Genomic DNA, 24,868 nt, shown 5'->3' with positions numbered 1-24,868 from the left:
TAATTCAAGTCAGCAGAGGTCACAAGAACATACCCCCTGCATGGAAAAACAACTTCAAATTAAAGCCGCAAGCGGCATCCATCGGCCCTCGCGGGCCGCCAGCCTTCCGACTCTGCGCTTTCGACTCTGCGCTTTCGACTTGATAAAGATGGCGCCCTTATTGTGTGTTGAATTAAAAAAGAACTTGACAGACGGGGACACATTGGACATGGCCAATCCAGTGCAAATCAACACAAGTGTCAGTCAAATTTGCTGCTCCGCCGCACAGAGACCGTAGCACTTGGAATAAAAATATGGATAACTTTTGATGGCCCTCTTGTGTAGATGATATTTCCCAAAGTAAAGCTTGATCGAGCTATTGCCCACGGAGGAGTTTGTTAAAGTGTGAAGCATAAATTTGAACATTTCAAGGATTTGGCGTTTTTCCCATTTGTGACAGTATATTTGCAGCTCCACGGCACAGAGACCGTAGCACTTAAAATCAAAATATGGATAACTTTTGATGCCCCGCTTGTGTAGATGATTTTCCCCAAATATGAGTTTGATCGGACAATCGCCCTAGGAGGAGTTTGTTAAAGTGTGAAGCGTAAAAATGTGGTGATTTGAGCGATTTTGCGATTTTCCCATAAGGATAACAAATGTAATGTTTCTGTCATCGCTACGGTTACGCCGTACAAATTATGACTTTGGCTCTCATACTTTTATGATTTGGTTGGCAAATTAGAATTTAGTGCAAAATGTCATGTCATTTGGAAAAACTCTGTTGTTTATAGGCCACTCTGAAGGCCAAATAGTCAGAATTCTGGGAAACGTTTGCGGCTCCGTCGCACAGAGACCGTAAAAGTTATCCTTAAAATTTGGATAACTTTAGATGCACCACTTGTCTAGAGGACATACACCGATTTTGAGGTTGGTGGGCAAAACGCACTAGGAGGACTTCGTTAAAGTGTAAAACATAAAAATGTGGTAATTTGAGAGATTTTGTGGTTTTCCCATAGGGATAACATGGGAGGTTTCTGTCATCGCTACGACTACGCCGTAAAAATTTAGGCATTTTTGTGATTGGCTTTTGTGATCAGGACGGCAAAAGAGAATTTTGGGTAAAGTTTAGACAATTTTGGCAAAACAATTTTTTGACCTTCAATGTTAATTTAAAGGTCACTCTGTAGGGGGCGCTATCGCGGCCATTTCAATTTTGTCACCATAAACTGGTCCAAACAAGAAAGTTTAACAACTGATTAAAATTTGGTCATAATCGGACTGGTTTTGATCAAATGGGAGCAATTTTTAGATCTGCAATATTCCAAAATAAGTTGTCCAACTTTGCGGCTGCGCCGCACACAGACCGTTAAAGGTATCTCAAAAAATTGGATAACTTTAGATGCCCCACTTGTCCAGAGGACGTACGCCGATTTTGAAGTTGGTGGGCAAAACGCCCTAGGAGGAGTTCGTCAAAGTTTGACGTGAACAAAATGGCTAACACAGCGTGTTTTCATTTTCAAAGGAAGATGGCGGCCATAGGGTAAGTCTGGGGGCGTGGCCACAATAATATTCGTAGCTTTACGCCAAAGTTGACCTCGGGGCGTCTCCCATAGGCGCAATGTATTTTGACTTTTGTCGGTGGCGCTGTCGCGCCATTTTTTAACGAAAAAAAAAAATGGCCCAGAAAAAACAAAATTTTTCGCCGATTCTGAATTTTGGGCAAAGTTTGGTGAGTTTTTGAGCATGTTCAGGGGGTCAAATTAGAGCTCAAAGCGCTGAAGAAGAACAAGAAAAAATATAGCCGCAAGCGGCAATGATCGGCCCTCGCCACGCCACCGCCGCCACGCCGCAAGAGGAGGGGGCGCTAACGTGCCCCAATTGTCCTTTTATTACGCCTACTGCTGAATCTGTGACGCTGTCACATCTTCTCCCCTTTGTTTTACCATCAAAAAGCTATTTTATTTTGAATTCTTGGCAAAATGTGCGGCTTCGCCGCACAGACACCGTGACTCTTTGAATGAAAATGTGGATAACTTTTGATGCCCCGCTTGTGTAGATGATATTTCCCAAAGTAAAGCTTGATCAAGCTATTGCCCACGGAGGAGTTTGTTAAAGTGTGAAGCATAAATTTGAACATTTCATAGATTTAGCGTTTTTCCCATTTGTGACAGTATATTTGCAGCTCCACGGCACAGAGACCGTAGCACTTAGAATCCAAATATGACTAACTTTTGACGCTTCCCTTGTGTAGATGATTTCCCCCAAATATGAACTTGATCGAGCTATCGCCCTAGGAGGAGTTTGTTAAAGTGTGAAGCGTAAAAATGTGGTCATTTTAGAGATTTCGCTGTTTTCCCATTTCTGACATATATTTGCGGGTCCGCCACACAGAGACGATAGCACTTAGAATAAAAATATGGATAGCTTTTGATGCCCCGCTTGTATAGATGATTTTCCCTAAATATGAGTTTGATCGGACAATCGTCCTAGGAGGAGTTTGTTAAAGTGTGAAGCGTAAAAATGTGGTGATTTGAGGGATTTCGCGATTTTCCCATAAGGATAACATGGGATATTTCTGTCATGGCTACGGTTACGCTGTACAAAATATGACTTTGTCTCTCATACTTTTATGATCAGGATGGCAAATTAGAATTTTGTGCAAAATATCATGTCATTTGGAAAAACTCTATTGTTTATAGGCCACTCTGAAGGCCAAATAGTCAGAATTCTGGGAAACGTTTGAGGCTCCGTCGCACAGAGACCTTAAAAGCTATCCTTAAAATTTGGATAACTTTAGATGCCCCACTTGTCTAGAGGACGTACACCGATTTTGAGGTCGGTGGGCAAAACGCACTAGGAGGAGTTCGTCAAAGTTTGAAACAGAAAAATGTGGATATTCGAGAGATTTAGCGGTTTTCCCATAGGGATAACATGGGAGATTTATGTCATCGCTACGACTACGCCGTAAAAATTAAGGCATTTGTCTGATTGGCTTTTTTGATCGGGACGCCAAAATAGAATTTTGGGTAAAGTTTAGAAAATTTTGGTAAAACAAATTTTTGACCTTCAATGTTAATTTAAAGGTCACTCTGTAGGGGGCGCTATCGCGCCCATTTCAATTTTGTCAGCCTAAACTGGTCCAAACTAGAAAGTTTAACAACTGATTCAAATTTGGTCCTAATCGGACTGGTTTTGATCAAATGGGAGCAATTTTTAGATCTGCAATATTCCAAAATAAGTTGTCCAACTTTGCGGCTGCGCCGCACACAGACCGTAAAAGGTATCTCAAAAAATTGGATAACTTTAGATGCCCCACTTGTCCAGAGAACGTACGCCGATTTTGAAGTTGGTGGGCAAAACGCCCTAGGAGGAGTTCGTCAAAGTTTGACGTGAACAAAATGGCTAACACAGCGTGTTTTCATTTTCAAAGGAAGATGGCGGCCATAGGGTAAGTCTGGGGGCGTGGCCACAATGATTTTTTTTGTTTGTCCTCACGAGAGGAATGTGTGTCCCGAATTTCGTAGCTTTACGTCAAAGTTGACCTCGGGGCGTCTCCCATAGGCGCAATGTATTTTGACTTTTGTCGGTGGCGCTGTCGCGCCATTTTTTAACGAAAAAAAAAATGGCCCAGAAAAAATTAAATTTTTCGCCGATTCGGAATTTTGGGCAAAGTTTGGTGAGTTTTTGAGCATGTTCAGGGGGTCAAATTAGAGTTCAAAGCGATGAAGAACAAGAAAAATTAAAGCCGCAAGCGGCATCCAACGGCCCTCGCGGGCCGCCGGCCTTCCGACTCTGCGCTTTCGACTTGATAAAGATGGCGCCCTTATTGTGTTGAATTAAAAAAGAACTTGACAGACGGAGACACATTGGACATGGCCAATCCAGTGCAAATGAACACAAGTGTCAGTCAAATGTGCTGCTCCGCCGCACAGAGACCGTAGCACTTAGAATATAAATATGGATAACTTTTATGCCCCGCTTGTGTAGATGATATTTCCCAAAGTAAAGCTTGATCGAGCTATTGCCCACGGAGGAGTTTGTTAAAGTGTGAAGCATAAATTTGAACATTTCATAGATTTAGCGTTTTTCCCATTTGTGACAGTATATTTGCAGCTCCACGGCACAGAGACCGTAGCACTTAGAATCCAAATATGACTAACTTTTGATGCTTCCCTTGTGTAGATGATTTCCCCCAAATATGAACTTGATCGGACAATCGCCCTAGGAGGAGTTTGTTAAAGTGTGAAGCGTAAAAATGTGGTCATTTTAGAGATTTCGCTGTTTTCCCATTTCTGACATATATTTGCGGGTCCGCCACACAGAGACCGTAGCACTTAGAATAAAAATATGGATAGCTTTTGATGCCCCGCTTGTATAGATGATTTTCCCTAAATATGAGTTTGATCGGACAATCGCCCTAGGAGGAGTTTGTTAAAGTGTGAAGCGTAAAAATGTGGTGATTTGAGGGATTTCGCGATTTTCCCATAAGGATAACATGGGATATTTCTGTCATGGCTACGGTTACGCTGTACAAAATATGACTTTGTCTCTCATACTTTTATGATCAGGATGGCAAATTAGAATTTTGTGCAAAATATCATGTCATTTGGAAAAACTCTATTGTTTATAGGCCACTCTGAAGGCCAAATAGTCAGAATTCTGGGAAACGTTTGAGGCTCCGTCGCACAGAGACCTTAAAAGCTATCCTTAAAATTTGGATAACTTTAGATGCCCCACTTGTCTAGAGGACGTACACCGATTTTGAGGTCGGTGGGCAAAACGCACTAGGAGGAGTTCGTCAAAGTTTGAAACAGAAAAATGTGGATATTCGAGAGATTTAGCGGTTTTCCCATAGGGATAACATGGGAGATTTATGTCATCGCTACGACTACGCCGTAAAAATTAAGGCATTTGTCTGATTGGCTTTTTTGATCGGGACGCCAAAATAGAATTTTGGGTAAAGTTTAGAAAATTTTGGTAAAACAAATTTTTGACCTTCAATGTTAATTTAAAGGTCACTCTGTAGGGGGCGCTATCGCGCCCATTTCAATTTTGTCAGCCTAAACTGGTCCAAACTAGAAAGTTTAACAACTGATTCAAATTTGGTCCTAATCGGACTGGTTTTGATCAAATGGGAGCAATTTTTAGATCTGCAATATTCCAAAATAAGTTGTCCAACTTTGCGGCTGCGCCGCACACAGACCGTAAAAGGTATCTCAAAGAATTGGATAACTTTAGATGCCCCACTTGTCCAGAGAACGTACGCCGATTTTGAAGTTGGTGGGCAAAACGCCCTAGGAGGAGTTCGTCAAAGTTTGACGTGAACAAAATGGCTAACACAGCGTGTTTTCATTTTCAAAGGAAGATGGCGGCCATAGGGTAAGTCTGGGGGCGTGGCCACAATGATTTTTTTTGTTTGTCCTCACGAGAGGAATGTGTGTCCCGAATTTCGTAGCTTTACGTCAAAGTTGACCTCGGGGCGTCTCCCATAGGCGCAATGTATTTTGACTTTTGTCGGTGGCGCTGTCGCGCCATTTTTTAACGAAAAAAAAAATGGCCCAGAAAAAATTAAATTTTTCGCCGATTCGGAATTTTGGGCAAAGTTTGGTGAGTTTTTGAGCATGTTCAGGGGGTCAAATTAGAGTTCAAAGCGATGAAGAACAAGAAAAATTAAAGCCGCAAGCGGCATCCAACGGCCCTCGCGGGCCGCCGGCCTTCCGACTCTGCTCTCTGCATTTTACAGAGATGGCGCTAACGCAATTATCTAAGAACTAAGACAGCGACACATTGGACATGTGGACAACCAGTGCAAATGAACACAAATGTCGGTCAAATATGCAGCTCCAGCGCACAGAGACCGTGACACTTGGAATAAAAATATGGATAACTTTTGATGCTCCGCTTGTGTAGATTATTTTTCCCAAATATGAGCTTGATCGAGCTATTGCCCACAGAGGAGTTCATTAAAGTGTGAAGCATAAATGTGAACATTTCAAGGATTTGGCGTTTTTCCCATTTGTGACAGTATATTTGCAGCTCCACGGCACAGAGACCGTAGCACTTAAAATCAAAATATGGATAACTTTTGATGCCCCATTTGTGTAGATGATTTCCCCAAATATGAGCTTGATCGGGCAATCGGCCTAGGAGGAGTTGGTGAAAGTGTGAAGCGTGAAAATGTGGTCATTTTAGAGATTTCGCTGTTTTCCCATTTCTGACATATATTTGCGGGTCCGCCACACAGAGACCGTAGCACTTAGAATCAAAATATGGGTAAGTTTTGATGGCCCGCTTGTGTAGATGATTTTCCCCAAATATGAGCTTGATCGGACAATCGCCCTAGGAGGAGTTTGTTAAAGTGTGAAGTGTAAAAATGTGGTGATTTGAGCGATTCTACGATTTTCCCATAAGGATAACATGGGATGTTTCTGTCAACGCTACGGTTACGCCGTACAAAATATGACTTTGGCTCTCATACTTGTATGATCAGGATGGCAAATTAGAATTTAGTGCAAAATGTCATGTCATTTGGAAAAACTCTATTGTTTATAGGCCACTCTGAAGGCCAAATAGTCAGAATTCTGGGAAACGTTTGCGGCTCCGTCGCACAGAGACCGTAAAAGTTATCCTTAAAATTTGGATAACTTTAGATGCCCCACTTGTCTAGAGGACGTACACCGATTTTGAGGTTGGTGGGCAAAACGCACTAGGAGGAGTTCGTTGAAGTGTAAAACATAAAAATGTGGTAATTTGAGAGATTTGGTGGTTTTCCCATAGGGATAACATGGGAGGTTTCTGTCATCGCTACGACTACGCCGTAAAAATTTAGGCATTTTTGTGTTTGGCTTTTGTGATCGGGACGGCAAAATATAATTTTGGGTAAAGTTTAGACAATTTTGGTAAAACTAATTTTTGACCTTCAATGTTAATTTAAAGGTCACTCTGTAGGGGGCGCTATCGCGCCCATTTCAATTTTGTCAGCCTAAACTGGTCCAAACTAGAAAGTTTAACAACTGATTCAAATTTGGTCCTAATCGGACTGGTTTTGATCAAATGGGAGCATTTTTTAGATCTGCAATATTCCAAAATAAGTTGTCCAACTTTGCGGCTGCGCCGCACACAGACCGTTAAAGGTATCTCAAAAAATTGAATAACTTTAGATGCCCCACTTGTCCAGAGGACGTCCGCCGATTTTGAAGTCGGTGGGCAAAACGCCCTAGGAGGAGTTCGTCAAAGTTTGACGTGAACAAAATGACTAACACAGCGTATTTTCATTTTCAAAGGAAGATGGCGGCCATAGGGTAAGTCTGGGGGCGTGGCCACAATGATTTTTTTTGTTCGTCCTCACGAGAGGAATGCGTGTCCCGAATTTCGTAGCTTCACGCCAAAGTTGACCTCGGGGCGTCTCCCATAGGCGCAATGTATTTTGACTTTTGTCGGTGGCGCTGTCGCGCCATTTTTTAACGAAAAAAAAAATGGCCCAGAAAAAATAAAATTTTTCGCCGATTCTGAATTTTGGGCAAAGTTTGGTGAGTTTTTGAGCATGTTCAGGGGGTCAAATTAGAGATCAAAGCGATGAAGAACAAGAAAAATTAAAGCCGCAAGCGGCATCCAACGGCCCTCGCGGGCCGCCGGCCTTCCGACTCTGCGCTTTCGACTTGATAAAGATGGCGCCCTTATTGTGTGTTGAATTAAAAAAGAACTTGACAGACGGCGACACATTGGACATGGCCAATCCAGTGGAAATGAACACAAATGTCGGTCAAATGTGGGGGTCCGCCGCACAGAGACCGTGACACTTGGAATAAAACTATGGATAAGTTTTGATGCCCCGCTTGTGTAGATGATTTTCCCCAAATATGAGTTTGATCGGACAATCGCCCTAGGAGGAGTTCGTTAAAGTGTGAAGCGTAAAAATGTGGTGATTTGAGCGATTCTACGATTTTCTCATAAGGATAACATGGGATGTTTCTGTCATCGCATGTTCAGGGGGTCAAATTAGAGCTCAAAAAGCAGAAGAACAAGAAAAATAATAAAAAATATAGCCGCAAGCGGCAATGATCGGCCCTCGCCACGCCGCCGCCACACCGCCGCCACGCCGCAAGAGGAGGGGGCGCTAACGTGCCCCAATTGTCCTTTTATTACGCCTACTGCTGAATCTGTGACGCTGTCACATCTTCTCCCCTTTGTTTTACCATCAAAAAGCAATTTTATTTTGAATTCTTGGCAAAATGTGCGGCTTCGCCGCACAGACACCGTGACTCTTTGAATGAAAATGTGGATAACTTTTGATGGTCCTGAAGATGAGTCTCACCAAATTTCAGGTTAATATGTCTAACGCCCTGGGAGGAGTTTGTGAAAGTCTAAAGTGTAAACATGTTCTGGCGATTTCCCCATTGGAATAACATGAAAGGTTTCGATCATCGTTACGGCAACGCCATAACAATTATGACATGGGTCTCATTGACTTTTTTGATGGGGATGCCAAAATTGAGTTGTGTGTCAAATTTCATATAATTTCGCAAAACTAAACATTTAACCTCCATATAAAAGCTGTAGGGGGCGCTGTGGCGCCAAATGAATTTATTTCACTTCAAGTAGGTTTAGGGCAAAGAGTTTAACAACTGATTCTAATTTGACGCAATTCGGACTTTATCTGCGCAAACGGCAGAAATTTTAAATATGGGAGATTTCTGAAATTCTAGCTACAGTTTGCGGCTTCGCCGCACCGAGACCGTGAGAGGTATCAATGTAATTTGGATAACTTTTGATGTCCCACTCCTCAGTAGCATTTTCACCAAATTTCAGCTTTTTAGGGCCAACGCCCTGGGAGGAGTTCGTAAAAGTACGACGTTTGGAAAAACTCCGAAGTCATGTTTAGCCATTTTTGAAGCAATATGGCCGACTATTGGTTCGGGGGACGGCGTTGCCGTAATAATATTTTTTACTTCTCTTGTCACCATCTACCTCTGCGCCAAATTTCATGATTCTACGATCAGATTTTTTTTGGGTCATTTCCCATCTCTCAATGCATTTTTGGTACATTTGGTGGCGCTGACGCGCCAATTTTTTTTATTTTAGAAAAGGGAAATAGCCAGAATGTAGAGAGGCACGATTTTTAGAGGTGTGCAAATTTTTGTGACTTTTCGTCAATGTTCACTGGGTGAAAAATAGGGGGGTTGGTCCCGAGAAGAAGAAGAAGAAAGAAAGAAAGAATAATATTCCGATGCGAAAACAATGTTTCCCATTTTTCAAATATCATAAACTATACATTTTCGGAAAGCGCTCGCGCTTTCCTACCTCATGGTGTGGGTCCCTGGTCACTGACGGGTACTTTCGTTAATTTTGAGTGGGCTCCGCCCACTTTGTGTTTTTGGCCCTCTATACAGTAATAATGTTCAATTTTTGCATTACATGCTTATATGCACGGAACATGCAAGAGATGGGGAACGTATTCGTGAGCTACTTAGCGCAAATGAGTGCTTTATATGGGGATCTCATCTCAATGTAAAGTGCTCGTTTAGTGCGCACTTTTGCACGGGCTTCGCCCGTTTACAACGGTAATGTTCCATTTTCCCACTACTAATTAGTATGCACGGGGCGTGCATGAGTGAAGGAGTGCGTTAGTGAGTGTTTGGAAGTGGGCGAGCGCTTCGCGCTCGATTTCGTGCGCACTACGTGCGCACTTTTGCAGCCGTGCTTCGCACGGCCTTACGAGATTAATAGGCCTCTCGCCAGCTTGTGGCGCTCGGGCCTAATAATATTTTTAGCAAAAACAATATAGCCGTTTGCACTATAACAACAAATTATACATCGTTTGAAAGCTCTAAGCCTTCCCCATACCGCCATGGGGTGGAATCATCATTACGAGCGCTTACGCGCTCGTCACTCCCTATTTCGTCGGGATGCCCCGCCCACTCCCCATAGACTTCCATTGATTTGAGCAGAAACAAGCATGGCCCATGCCTGCGGCATGGGTTATCGCGTACGGGTCGATGCCAGGATTGTTTTTGGAGGAATGCAGCGCTTCGCGCTGCTGTTGTCAACAATGAGTGAATGGGCTACGCCCATTCACTCATTGTTGACTTTTTCTGTCATAGCAAGAGTAAGTATGCATGATCCATGCCTTCGGCATGGGCTAGTTCACTGTACTTGCCAGGGGCGACGGGGTACCAAACATGCGGGCTGCGCTCGCATGTTTGGTCAGACAGTTGCAACGCTGCCTTCGGCAGCGTTGCGGGAGCAATAGGCCCTCCGCCCTGCTGGGGCTCGGGCCTAATGAGGAACTGCTGCATTTCTCTTCAATTTCACCTTTGGTCTAGTTGTGGCTAAAGGTCTTCAATCCTTTCCCATTTGCCTCCACTGAGAATATTTGGCAGCAAGACTAGACGTAAAGCTTTGGTACCTAATTTTCACACAGCAAAACCAAAAGATTAAAATTTGTCAAACAAGTTAGCTCTCACAACCCCTTCGGCACATTATTTATATCCATATAAATATAAATATAGTTCGACTTTACAACCATCGTTTTTTCAGACGGAAAAGCGCTGCTTTCGGCTCTCACTTCTGGGTTGACGAGACATAAAGTACTTTATTATTAGATGTAGACATTACGCAGAGATCACAAAGTGCTGCTATCACAAGGTAGTCTAAACACAAAATATACCCAATTACAAAAAAAGTCAGTTACCCCATCTTTAAAGGACACATATTCTGCAATATTTGTATTATTTGTCTTTAAACATGCTCTAATACCTTGGCTTTGGCATCTAATAGTGTAAAACTTAGAATCATGGATGTATTGACAAGCACACATGAATTTATGAATGAAGTCAGGCGTTCCCTCATCAGGATTTGTGTTAGCACTCCAATCTACTGGCAGCAGAAGGAATTACCATGGGGGAAATAAACAATTGAATTTGAGGCAGAAAAGCTCAGAATGAGCCTGGTGGTGATCTCTGGACTTTAAAAACACCTGGAACAAGTGTTTTTGAGGCTCAGCGAGAGACAACCTCATAAACAGGATTAACATAATAATAATAATATAAATAATCATAACACAATTAACATATTAATTCTAAATAGTAATACCTAATATGTGTCCTTTAATCTGGACTAAAAATAGGGCGGTGAATGAATCAAAACTACAAATCTAATCTACACAAATCTATACACAAACCACCAAACATCACAAATAAATGTTAAGTCTGTTATATTCCAAAAGTTAACTTTTGACTGCGCTGATACTTGCAATAATAATTGGAATTTCAACAGTGACCTAATAATACCGACATTTCCCCATTGTTTGGACAAATAAAGGCTAGCTCATCTTAAAATAATCAAGCATCCCTTAATAACGGAAACACAAATTGAAGGAAAATTTTGAGAATTCTTGAGCAATAAAAAACCTGTAATTGGACAAATGCAAGATAAATCATTAAAACATTACCCTAAATCAAATGCAGATCTAAATACACGCTAACCCTATACACGATAAATTGATTGATTATGATTTAATAACGTGTACAGTCCTAGAGCGTGTGCAGTTTTTGTGCAGTTTGGTGGGTCTTTGAGGGTTTTTTCACATCTCTTATATTGTCTGACCTCATGGTCATCTGCATCCACGCTCAAACCTGTAATATCTTTGTACATGCAGGCAATCAAGGTGTTTGATAGAAAGCCTATGAGGTAGCACCATTGTGATATCATCCAAAAGCACAAACTGTTTACATTTGAGGATGTTGTAAATTGTAGCACATTGAAACTGTTTTTTAAATGATTACATAATCATGCGCCACCACTGTTTTCTGGTTTGGCTGTCAGACGTCAAGGCTCTCTCAGACCAAACACCAGAGCCTCGTGAGTGGGGGCATCTTTTGGACAGTCCACCTTCTCTGCTGGAGCCCGACTGTGGAACTCACTCCCCACACATATAAAACTGCAGACTGACATGAGCACCTTTATTACGTTTGAAACTGTGGCTGAAATCAGGACATTGCTGTGCACATGGTGATGTATAAAATTAAATGTATTGTATATAGTTTGTAAATTTTGTATTGTTTTGATTCTAAAAGCCTCCTATGGACAGGTGTTGAAAATTTGCATATTTTGCTATAACACTTAAAACATTGCATTGTCCAATATAAATGCTATGTCTATATTAAATTTTTTTTTTTTTTTTTTTAAGTGCAGGGACAGACCAGATGAGCCATAGTGTGAGAGACATCCAGCGGAGGGAGCTCCGGTGCAGCAGGTCACAGATGTTATAGGACATTTTCATCTCTGACGGCGGCGCGGCCTGAAGGGCAGCCACAAAACATGTGCAAAAACAAATCAGTGGTCTTACATCAATACCATTATATCTGAGTTATTTAAATACTGTCTGTGTTTCAAACTAACGTCTGATCATTATAACCGTGAACAGAGCCTGAGCTACAAACAAAGACTTTTCTCATAAAAGATAGTTTGTTGAAACGTGGCGCTGCTGTTGCTTCGCTTCTCCTTTCCCCTGCACATGCTCAGTTAGGGCTTTTCTTCTCTTCTCCTCTGCACATGCTCAGTTAGGGCTTCTCTTCTCTTCTTCTCTGCACAAGCTCAATTAGGACTTCTCTTCTCCTCTGCACATGCTCAGTTAGGGCTTCTCTTCTTCTCTGCACATGCTCAGTTAGGACTTCTCTTCTCCTCTGCACATGCTCAGTTAGTGCGTTTCTTCTCTGCACATGCTCAGTTAGGGCTTCTCTTCTCCTCTGCACATGCTCAGTTAGGGCTTCTCTTCTCCTCTGCACATGCTCAGTTAGTGCTTCACTTCTCCTCTGTACATGCTCAGTTAGGGCTTCTCTTCTCCTCTGCACATGCTCAGTTAGGGCTTCTCTTCTTCTCTGCACATGCTCAGTTAGAGCTTCTCTTCTTCTCTGCACATGCTCAGTTAGGGCTTCTCTTCTCCTCTGCACATGCTCAGTTAGGGCTTCTCTTCTCTGCACATGCTCAGTTAGGGCTTCTCTTCTCCTCTGCACATGCTCAGTTTGGGCTTTACTTCTCCTCTGCACATGCTCAGTTAGAGCTTCTCTTCTTCTCTGCACATGCTCAGTTAGGGCTTCTCTTCTCCTCTGCACATGCTCAGTTAGGGCTTCTCTTCTTCTCTGCACATGCTCAGTTAGGACTTCTCTTCTCTGCACATGCTCAGTTAGGGCTTTTCTTCTTCTCTGCACATGCTCAGTTAGGACTTCTCTTCTCTGCACATGCTCAGTTAGGGCTTCTCTTCTCCTCTGCACATGCTCAGTTAAAGCTTCACTTCTCCTCTGCACATGCTCAGTTAGGGCTTCTCTTCTCCTCTGCACATGCTCAGTTAGGGCTTCTCTTCTCCTCTGCACATGCTCAGTTAGGGCTTCTCTTCTCCTCTGCACATGCTCAGTTGGGGCTTCTCTTCTCCTCTGCACATGCTCAGTTAGAGCTTCTCTTCTCCTCTGCACATGCTCAGTTAGGGCTTCTCTTCTCCTCTGCACATGCTCAGTTGGGGCTTCTCTTCTCCTCTGCACATGCTCAGTTGGGGCTTCTCTTCTCCTCTGCACATGCTGAGTCACAGGTTTCTTCAGGTGGTTTGAGTTTGTCCTCAGAGCACATGTGCAGAGCTATAAAGCAAGCTGCTGTTTGCTCTGGTTCTAAAGCTCATGTTTGAGGACGGAGCATGAACGGGCCTCTGAACACTCCCACAGACTGATCAGCTGCAGGAGAAGAACCAAGCTTCCTGCAGTACTGCTCAGCGGCCTGTAGGGGCAAATAAAAGACACTGACTTCCGCCAAGCTTCAGCAGCAGAAGTGATGGGAAAACTGGCTTATTTAGATATATCAGATATAGTTGTGACACATGGCCATTATAGATTTTATTAGTCAACCACTGCTTGCCTTGATTGCCCTGACCGCTTGCTAATTGTCAATTAGAAAACAACTAATGCAAGATCATTTGTATTGTATTGAAATGTATTAAAGCTCACCTGTAGAGATTCAAAGATGTTGTGTGGGGCCTCCTTTTTGTTCATTTTTGCAGCTTTTTTTATTAAGAGTTTGGCCTCTTCAACTCGTCCTTGAGACAGCAACCAGCGAGACGACTCTGGGATGTACCTGCAATTAAATATAGTCTATTTTTTCCTACCATTCATTCAGATCCAGATGCCTCGACGAGACCAACTTGCGAACAACCATTAAACGCTGCATTACTTTGTGTAATGCAGCGTTTTGTGTACTGTTTGTGTGTTACTTTTGTGTAACTTTTCTGGAGATGTTATTACGTTGCCTGGAATGTTCTGCAGTGACAGGATTTCAGCCGACCTACCTACCACCAGAGCGGGACCAGGGCGAGGCCGGGCAGCGTCAGGCCCAGCAGCAGGGTCTTCCAGCCTCTGACAAAGTACGCGACCAGAGGCAACAGCATGTACCCGGCTGCAAAGAACAGGCAGACCCCGACGGTGGAGAAGGCTGTGCGCGCACGGGGGCTCAACAGCTCCATACCTGATCACAAAAACGCGAACACCATAGTGATACAACAAATTATTGACAAATCGTAACTAGTTGACGCTAAGGAAAATATTGGTAAACATATTTTAGTTCAATCCCGAGGGATGGAGGTGTATAGGGTCGAACAAATTACCTGGAGATTGAATTAGATAGTTGTAGCTGTTGGGATAATATACATATTGGCCATTGTAACAAATTGCTGTTCCGTATAGTAACAAGTTACAGGAACTTCTGTATTTATTTAATGAATTGCCAAACACTATTATCCAATTGGAATATTTATTGTTATATTAATGCAAACAGATTTTATACTGGATGTTAAATAATGTGTACACTCCCAAACTGAAAAAACAAAACAAAGCTATCTAGTAGTATTCAATGTTTATCTATGTGTTTTTCTAATAGGTCAGGTGTGCCCGGTTGGGAAGCACACCTCTGATGCAAGCTAAGATCCCAAAAAGAACCTAAAAAATCAAATCAACTCATTTACGCAGACATTTTCATAAAGATTATGGACAATTAAGACCACATCGCTTTGGCGAACATATTCAACAATATCTTAAAGTGCACAGTACGTGCACTTGAGGTTTTAAATATTCTTTTCCTCAAATACTATTGAGCACAACATTTAATCATGCAGATTGTAAATATTTTGGGTATAAATCGGTGTAATCCCTCATTCGTCCAGGAGTGTTCCATTGTAGAAAAATATTCTGTTTCGACTCTCATCCAAGAGATTCTCAATCTGTAGATAGGATGTAGATAGCCCATTACAGGGCTGTTAGAAAACAAAGAAGAGCAGTCGCAAATTAATCCAAAAACTCCCTTTATCAGGAGTTTCCACCCAGTGAGCAGGGTTTACACAGAGTAGGATATAAAACCTTATTCGCAGATTGAGAATGACTCTTGGATGAGAGTCAAAACGTTTTGTTTTTCTTAAAACAGTCTAGATGATACAACTGACTTTTTCTACTTTTTTGGGTATATGTTGTTTATTCACTATGTACAATATTGGCACCAGCCACTAAAACTCAAATACTGTCTGCCTTAATATTATATCTGTTCTACCATTGAGCAGTGTCTGAAAAGTGTTGTTGAAAGTGGCGAATCGGACTGCTCCCTCAAGTTTGTGAATGACCACCAAAAATGTTTTTCAAACGTGGAAGACATCTCCTCAAATTCTGTTCATTTGGAACAAGTCTGCTCTATGTCTCAGTTTTTTTTTTACTAGATTTCTTTACTAACATAAACTGCTACGTCTTGGCTTCACTGGATTAAAGTTCAAAGTCGGACCTTTGCTCTCATATAGGCGGGTACATGATATTGATTGGTTGAGTAAGATATAAGAGCAGGGTAATAATCTACCTAAAGTTATGATGTAACAAATTACTGCTTTACCAGTACATGAATATTTAACCTGATAACACCAACCTATTTTAGTGCCCTGTGCACAATAGTTGGACATACCCAAATGGCATTGCTTATCAAAAGAAGATCTTAGATCTCTGGAAATCTTAGGCCTTCTAGTTCTTTGAGATGTGCACAGACTTAAACAAAAAATATTTTTTTTAGTCTGGCCTGAATATTGTCAATTTGTAAAGGTCTTAAACAAGACATACTTCATTGTGTATTCATGCAATTCACTGTACTTTCTGTTTATCTTTGGTGCTGTTGACCTTTTTTGTAACAAAATGTTAATTCAGAACAAGTTATCCAAATATGTGCCAACTGTGCCAAACTATTATACTACAACTTTATCTCCTGGGGGGGTTAATAATATCCAAAAGGCTAACATGATTAGAAAAGTGCGTAGAACTCTTGAACCAATTAATTAGAAAAGTCTTGTCGGCCCGCACCAAAAAAAGTGTCTGTTCACTGCTCAGCGTAAAGCATCTGAATAGTGAGCTCCCAGTCTGGCATATTCCTAAAACCCACCCACCGTTCGAAACCTTGGCTCACTGGCTAAAATAATAAGTACTATGTACTTAGACCAACTGCGCAGGCGCCAGAAGGGGACATATGGTTTACCTACAGGGCTGTGCCAGATGAACCAGTGAACGGAAAAACTCTTGGATTGGTGGAAGGTCATTCTGTGGCTAAAAGTGTGGAGAAAAACATACAAACATACCAAACATACCCAGCGCCATTTGTATCTGGAGCCGGTGTTTTGATATGGACAGAGAGAAGTATCGGACGAGCTTTATTTGTGAAAAATAGTGTTACCTAATACAAAGGCAGTCACGTAAGTGGAGATTGTGCTCATGCCAGTCACAAAGTACAGGGCACAGAACACTGGCCATGACGTAGAGAAGATCTGCAGAAAGGAGGAGACAATCGTAATCGCGATGGCCGCAAACATTACGACTTTCCTCCCAAACCTAGAACATAGAAGACAGTCATATTTGAATGCCTTTGTAGAGTGCCATTTATAACAGATTTGTACCAGTTTGTTGCTGGTTGTACAGTCGCTAATTGACAACAGACATGTTAGGAATATGATATGGTTTGGAATCCATTGAGTTTAAAAAAACACTGGAGGTATTGTGGTTACTGTCCCAGCCATCTTGTCACTCTAAAATATTATGATTCGATTTGAAATAAGTGTAAAAACGGCAAATGTTATTCATGATGCTTAAAATTAACATACGGTTTGAAGTCCTAGTAACGCAGGAAACCAACACTGTCTCAATCCAGTCAAATTAGGTCCCACACACTAGACAAAATCATTTACACGTTTGTGTTTGTCACTTGGGTAAGTGGTGAGATTATATTTTAGACCTATAATTATGTATTATAGCTCTAATAATACTCAGAAAGCCAAATATGTTCTTGGTCTTGAAAAAAGCACATCTGTATAAGATTTAAGGCCGTGGCTGGAGAGACACGCGCGGTCAAATAGCCGCACAGTTTCAGGGACCGCGGCATTTCCCTTATAGCCTCATGGCTAACCCTAACCCTAACCTCAACCCTAACCTTAACCTTAACCCTAACCTTAACCCGGCGCGGTCTAAAACGGCGCTAAAACGCGGTCAAATAGCGGCGCAGTTTCAGGAGCCGCGGCGCGCGGCCGGCACAAAAATAACATGGCAGTTTCGGCTCCCAGACTTCCTCTCCCCAGACACTTCACCCAACTCCTCCGGGGGGGTCCCGAGGTGTTCCCAGGCCAGCCGAGAGACATAGAGGGGTGGAGGAGTACAAGTAACTTGGGGTCTTATTCACGAGTGAGTGAGTGAGTGAGTGAGTGAAGGATGGAGCGTGAGATTGACAGGCGGATTGGTGCAGCGGCTGCAGTGATGCAGTCGTTGCATAGCTTTTTTTTTACTTTATTTTATTTTATTCTATTGTCATTATTTTATTATAATTATCTTATTTTTATCTTTTTATTTTTATTCATCTATTTTATTTTATTTCCCAAGAGTTCTATTAAGAGTGTGTTTTTGAAACTTCCGATAATCTGTCCTTTCCTCCTGTTCTACTGTGTTGTAACAACGAAATTTCCCCTTGTGTGGATATTAAAGGATTATCTTATCTTATCTTATCGGACTGTTGTGGTAAAGAAGGAGATGAGTCGAAAAGGTAAAGCGCTCAATTTACCGGTCAATCTACGTTTCTACCCTCACCTATGGTCATGAGCTTTGGGTAATGACCGAAAGGACAAGATAGGGTGAGGAGGTCAATCACATGGGGGGAGCTTGGACTAGAGCCGCTGCTCCTCCACGTCGAGAGGAGCCAGCTGAGGTGGCTCGGGCATCTGTTCCGGATGCCTCCTGGGCGCCTCCCTAGGGAGGTGTTTCGGGCATGTCCCACCGGGAAGAGGCCCCGTGGAATTGTGAATATATTTAAATTTAAACTGCAATAAGCATATAGCTGCCTTCAAATGAGTTTGTGGGTAAAATATTGAAGTCAGAACAAGGCCACTGGAACATCCGGGATGCGAGCCATAAAGCTACCAGAGTCTGTTTTATTTATTTTATTCTTCTTATATTTGATCAACTTTCCTTTTGTCCTTGCTTGCTCTGCTTCCCTCTAAGGTCACTGCTGCAAATCTCTTCTCTTTTTGTGCAGTTCAGTTCAGTTTGGATGATGATTATTTTGACATTATATGACATGTACTGGAGTTTCTGAGCTCAGTGTGATTTTGTTTAGTTTTCGCCCGTTACCGATCAGACAGCTGCCCCGAAACAAAGGATCCAGCCAGGACCCCACTGAAGAAAAGGGAGGAGGTGAGAGGTCTTTTCCAGCCGTCGTCGCATACAAGGTCCCACTGAAAAACGACCACAAAGTGTATTAACATGGCCGTCAGAGATAACGATCGGTTGTGTCTGCGTTGTGTGTCTGAACGTCGATGCTGATAAACACACAGAGAGCTTGCTATGGTAACTACGTCTCACTCATATATGCAACGTGCCCCACTTCTCCCTTGGTAGGTCATAGCTTAAAATAAAACATTGGCCTGATTAAAATAGTGTTATTACTGGCTAATACAAAGCAAGTAGTTTAAAATAGACATTTCTAAAGCCCATTATTTAGCCTGCACAGGTACTTTTTTAGTCTGAACCTAGTAGGGTTGGGTATTGCCAAGACCCTCGCGATACGATATGTGGTGTCACGATACGTTACGTATCCCGATGATTGTATATTACAATACAATTCCCTCATTACGATACGTATCCCGATACATTTTTGAAAAAGGGTCTTAATAAATTTACCAAATGGGTAATTTTTTTACTCTGAATAAGAAAATGTATGAAATTTCATGTTTATCCACAAAGCGCTTATTTATTAATCCATTATGCAGTGTTCTCGCTGAGGGGTTTCTGCATGGCGGCCCGCCATGCTGCGGCTGTGACCCGCCATGCTCAAAAGAGGGCATGCTCACGGCGCACACGGCGCTTGCTCGCACGGCGCACACATCGCTCGCTCGCACTGTGCGAGTACAGTCCCTCCGCAAGTACTTTTTACCGTCCCACCGCCATCCTTCAACCTCAGCCCAGCGAGAACACTGATTGTGCTCTAATAACTTCATACATCCACCAAACTGATCCAAATAGAAATATAAGGAACATATTCTAGTAAAGAATTGCATGTTTCTTGCCAAACAATTGGCCTGGTCTGAACATGCTGCAGCAGCATCTTCTGCACAGATCAGCTTCTGATCAGGTCCACAGCTCCTTCTCACCTCGGCCGAGAGGAGCACAGCACAAACAGCATATTAAAAGTACTATTCCACCTCGTTTAAAGCCTACAGGCCACAAAAATCTTTTAAATATATATATTATTTATTGTATTTTTTAAATAAAAAATAAATATTGATACTGTGAGTCCGTGACAATATATCGCCGTATCGAAATTTTTAACACAACCCTAGAACCTAGGCTAAATTACAAATGACTACTTATACTAATAGCTCATAAGGGCCATGGAAAGTTGAGGCTATCGAATTTGAGGGTTCTTCAAGATATGTATTATTCCTAAAAGAGTCAAGAGCAAACACTGGGCCGTGATCTCAAACCATTGAGATCGCCATATAACAGCTGTAAATAAGAGTGCTACTATTGTTAGGCCCGAGCGCCACAAGCTGGCGAGAGGCCTATTAATCTCGTTCCTTCCACTTCCAAACACTTACTTCCAAACACTTACTTCCAAACACTCACTAACGCACTCCTTCACTCACGCACGCCCCGTGCATACTAATTAGTAGTAGGAAAATGGAACATTACCGTTGTAAACGGGCGAAGCCCGTGCAAAAGTGCGCACTAAACGAGCACTTTACATATACATATAAAGCACTCATTTGCGCTAAGTAGCTCACGAATACGTTCCCCATCTCTTGCATGTTCCGTGCATATAACACACATATGTAAGGCAAAAATGTAACATTATTACTGTATAGAGGGCCAAAAACACAAAGTGGGCGGAGCCCACTCAAAATTAACGAAAGTACCCATCAGTGACCAGGGACCCACACCATGAGGTAGGAAAGCGCGAGCGCTTTCCGAAAATGTATAGTTTATGATATTTGAAAAATGGGAAACATTGTTTTCGCATCGGAATATTATTAGGCCCGAGCCCAAGCAGGGCGGAGGGCCTATTGCTCCCGCATGTTTGGTGCCCCGTCGCCCCTGGCAAGTACAGTGAACTAGCCCATGCCGAAGGCATGGATCATGCATACTTACTCCTGCTATGACAGAAATATTCAACAATGAGTGAATGGGCTACGCCAACAGACAACAGCGCGAAGCGCTGCATTCCTCCAAAAACCCTCCTGGCATCGTCCCGTACGCGAGAATCCATGCCGCAGGCATGGGTCATGCTTGTATCTGCTCAAATCAATGGAAGTCTATGGGGAGTGGGCGGGGCATCCCGACGGAATAGGGAGTGACGAGCGCGTAAGCGCTCGTAATGATGATTCCACCCCATGGCGGCATGGGGAAGGCTTAGAGCTTTCAAACGATGTATAATTTGTTGTTATAGTGGAAACGGCTATATTGTTTTTGCTAAAAATATTATTATTATTATTTTTATTTTATTTTTTCTTGTTCTTCTGCTTTTTGAGCTCTAATTTGACCCCCTGAACATGCTCCAAAACTCACCAAACTTTGCCCAAAATTCAGAATCGGCGAAAAATTATATTTTTTCTGAGCCATTTTTTTTTTCGTTTAAAAAATGGCGCGACAGCGCCACCAACAAAAGTCAAAATACATTGCGCCGATGGGAGACGCCCCGAGGTCAACTTTGGCGTAAAGCTACGAAATTCGGGACACGCATTCCTCTCGTGAGGACAAAAAAAAAATATTATCGTGGCCACGCCCCCAGACTTACTCTATGGCCGCCATCTTCCTTTGAAAATGAAAACACGCTGTGTTAGCCATTTTGTTCACGTCAAACTTTGACGATCTCCTCCTAGGGCGTTTTGCCCACCGACTTCAAAATCGGCGTACGTCCTCTGGACAAGTGGGGCATCTAAAATTATCAAATTTTTTGAGATACCTTTTACGGTCTGTGTGCGGCGCAGCCGCAAAGTTGGACAACTTATTTTGGAATATTGCAGATCTAAAAATTGCTCCCATTTGATCAAAACAAGTCCGATTAGGACCAAATTTGAATCAGTTGTTAAACTTTCTAGTTTGGACCAGTTTATGATGACAAAATTGAAATGGCCGCGATAGCGCCCCCTACAGAGTGACCTTTAAATTAACATTGAAGGTCAAAAATTAGTTTTACCAAAATGTTCTAAACTTTACCCAAAATTCTATTTTGCCGTCCCGATCAAAAAAGCTTATCAGACAAATGCCTTAATTTTTACGGCGTAGTCGTAGCGATGACAGAAACCTCCCATGTTATCCCTATGGGAAAACCGCAAAATCTCTCAAATATCCACATTTTTATGTTTCACACTTTAACGAACTCCTCCTAGTGCGTTTTGCTCACCGACCTCAAAATCGGTGTACGTCCTCTAGACAAGTGGGGCATCTAAAGTTATCCAAATTTTAAGGATAGCTTTTACGGTCTCTGTGTGACGGAGCCGCAAACGTTTCCCAGAATTCTGACTATTTGGGCTTCAGAGTGGCCTATAAACAATAGAGTTTTTCCAAATGACATGATATTTTGAACAAAATTCTAATTTGCCATCCTGATCATAAAAGTATGAGAGCCAAAGTCATATTTTGTACGGCGTAACCGTAGCGATGACAGAAACATCCCATGTTATCCTTATGGGAAAATCGCAGAATCGCTCAAATCACCACATTTTTACGCTTCACACTTTAACGAACTCCTCCTAGGGCGATTGTCCGATCAAACTCATATTTGGGGAAAATCATCTACACAAACGGGGCATCAAAAGTTATCCATATTTTGATTTTAAGTGCTACGGTCTCTGTGCCGTGGAGCTGCACATATACTGTCACAAATGGGAAAAACGCCAAATCCTTGAAATGTTCACATTTACGCTTCACACTTTAACAAACTCCTCCTAGTGCGTTTGGCCCACCGATCTCAAAATCGGTGTACCTCCTCTAGACAAGTGGGGCATCTAAAGTTATTAAAATTTTATGGATAACGTTTACGGTCTCTGCAGCTGAGCCGCAAACTTTTCGCAGAATTTGGACTATTTGGCCTTCAGAGTGGCCTATAAACAAGAGTTTTTCCAAATGACATGACATTTTGCACACAATTCTCATTTGCCATCCCCAAATTAAAAGTATGGGAGCCAAAGTCATATTTGGTAAAGCGTAGCCGTAGCGATGACAGAAACATCCCATGTTATCCCAATGGGGAAACTGCAAAATCTCTAAAATGACCACATTTTTACACTTCACACTTTAACAAACTCCTCCTAGGGCGATTGTCCGATCAAACTCATATTTGGGGAAAATCATCTACGCAAGCGGGGCATCAAAAGTTATCCATATTTTTATTCTAAGTGCTACGGTCTCTGTGTGGCGGACCCGCAAATATATGTCACAAATGGGAAAAACGCGAAATCCTTGAAATGTTCACATTTATGCTTCACACTTTAATGAACTCCTCTGTGGGCAATAGCTCGATCAAGCTCATATTTTGGGAAAATAATCTACACAAGTGGAGCATCAAAAGTTATCCATATTTTTATTCCAAGTGTCAAGGTCTCTGTGTGCTGGAGCTGCACATTTGACCGACATTTGTGTTCATTTGCACTGGTTAAGCACAGCATTGAACATGTCCAATGTGTCGCTGTCTTAGTTCTTAGACAATTGCGTTAGCACCATCTCTGTAAAATGCAGAGAGCAGAGTCAGAAGGCCGGCGGCCCGCGAGGGCCCTTGGATGCCGCTTGCGGCTTTAATTCTTTCTTCTTTCTTCTTTCTTTCTTCTCGGGACCAACCCCCCTATTTTTTACCCAGTGAACATTGACGAAAAGTCACAAAAATTTGCACACCTCTAAAAATCGTGCCTCTCTACATTCTGGCTATTTCCCTTTTCTAAAATAAAAAAAATTGGCGCGTCAGCGCCCCCAAATGTACCAAAAATGCATTAAGAGATAGGAAATTACCCAAAAAAATTCGGATCGTAGAATCATGAAATTTGGCGCAGAGGTAGATGGTGACAAGAGAAGTAAAAAATATTATTACGGCAACGCCGTTCGCCCAACCAAATGTCGGCCATATTGCTTCAAAAATGGCTAAGCATGACTCGGGAGTTTTTCCAAACGTCGTACTTTTACGAACTCCTCCCAGGGCGTTGGCTCTAAAAAGCTGAAATTTGGTGAAAATGCTACTGAGGAGTGGGACATCAAAAGTTATTCAAATTACATTGATACCTGTCACGGTCTCTGTGCGGCGAAGCCGCAAACTTTAGCTAGAATTTCAGAAATCTCCCAAATTTAACATTTCTGCCGTTTGCGCAGATAAAGTCCGAATTGCGTCAAATTAGAATCAGTTGTTAAACTCTTTGCCCTAAACCTACTTGAAGTGAAATAAATTAATTTGGCGCCACAGCGCCCCCTACAGATTTTATATGGAAATTAAATGTTTAGTTTTGCGAAATTATATGAAATTTGACACACAACTCAATTTTGGCATCCCCATCAAAAAAGTCAATGAGACCCATGTCATAAATGTTATGACGTTGCCGTTGCGATGACCGAAACCTCCCATGTTATTCCAAAGGGGAAATTGCCTGAACATGTTTACACTTTATACTTTCACAAACTCCTCTTAGGGCGTTAGCCCTATTAACCTGAAATTTGGTGAGACTCATCTTCAGGGGTGGACCATCAAAAGTTATCCACATTTTTATTCTAAGAGTCACATTTTGCCAAGAATTCAAAATAAAATTGCTTTTTGATGGTAAAACAAAGGGGAGAAGATGTGACAGCGTCACAGATTCAGCAGTAGGCGTACTAAAAGGACAATTGGGGCGCGTTAGCGCCCCCTCCTCTTGCGGCGTGGCGAGGGCCGATCATTGCCGCTTGCGGCTATATTTATTTTTATTTTTATTAAGAGTATAAGAGTTTTATAAAAGTTTTTCTACAGTGAGTGAGTTATCTGTTTTTTTATTATTTACTTCTGTACCAACTCAAATAAAGTCTTATCTTATCTTAAAGTTTCATTGCTCTGCAGCGAATCACCGACACAGGCAGCAGATAAGATACGCCTTTATTGTCCACACATGGGGAAATTTCGGAAACTTAATGCACGGGTAATCTAAAGGAAAGGAAAATCCCCTGGCCATGGTATTCTGCAAAGTGTTGTGAATGTGAGCGTAAATGTGATTTACAATCACATATTCTATAGTCTATAAAGTCTATTCTCCAGCGTCACTTGGATTTTAAATGAGAATAAAATTATCTCAACTAGAGGTGGGCAATATATCAAAATTGAGATAATACAGTGA

General features: G+C 42.1%; 1 protein-coding gene across 1 annotated transcript in view; it reads right to left on the bottom strand.

Moving 5' to 3' along the window:
- Positions 1 to 24,868, bottom strand: part of LOC140360710 (solute carrier family 22 member 4-like) — a 47,686-nt gene that overhangs the window by 10,553 nt on the left and 12,265 nt on the right. The window contains exons 2-6 of the mRNA XM_072446044.1: positions 18,654 to 18,757; positions 16,717 to 16,871; positions 14,316 to 14,487; positions 13,974 to 14,100; positions 12,183 to 12,280 (exon numbers count right to left, since the gene is read on the bottom strand). Coding sequence (XP_072302145.1) covers positions 12,183 to 12,280; positions 13,974 to 14,100; positions 14,316 to 14,487; positions 16,717 to 16,871; positions 18,654 to 18,757 — 656 coding nt within the window. The remainder of the gene's footprint in view (positions 1 to 12,182; positions 12,281 to 13,973; positions 14,101 to 14,315; positions 14,488 to 16,716; positions 16,872 to 18,653; positions 18,758 to 24,868) is intronic.

The sequence above is a fragment of the Eucyclogobius newberryi genome, unplaced genomic scaffold (assembly GCF_026437365.1).
Source record: "Eucyclogobius newberryi isolate DKJ021-1_F unplaced genomic scaffold, fEucNew1.0.hap1 SCAF_15, whole genome shotgun sequence".
Classification (NCBI taxonomy): domain Eukaryota; kingdom Metazoa; phylum Chordata; class Actinopteri; order Gobiiformes; family Gobiidae; genus Eucyclogobius; species Eucyclogobius newberryi.
The sequence above is the reverse complement of the archived record's forward strand: the minus strand, read 5'-3'. Positions and strand labels throughout refer to the sequence as shown.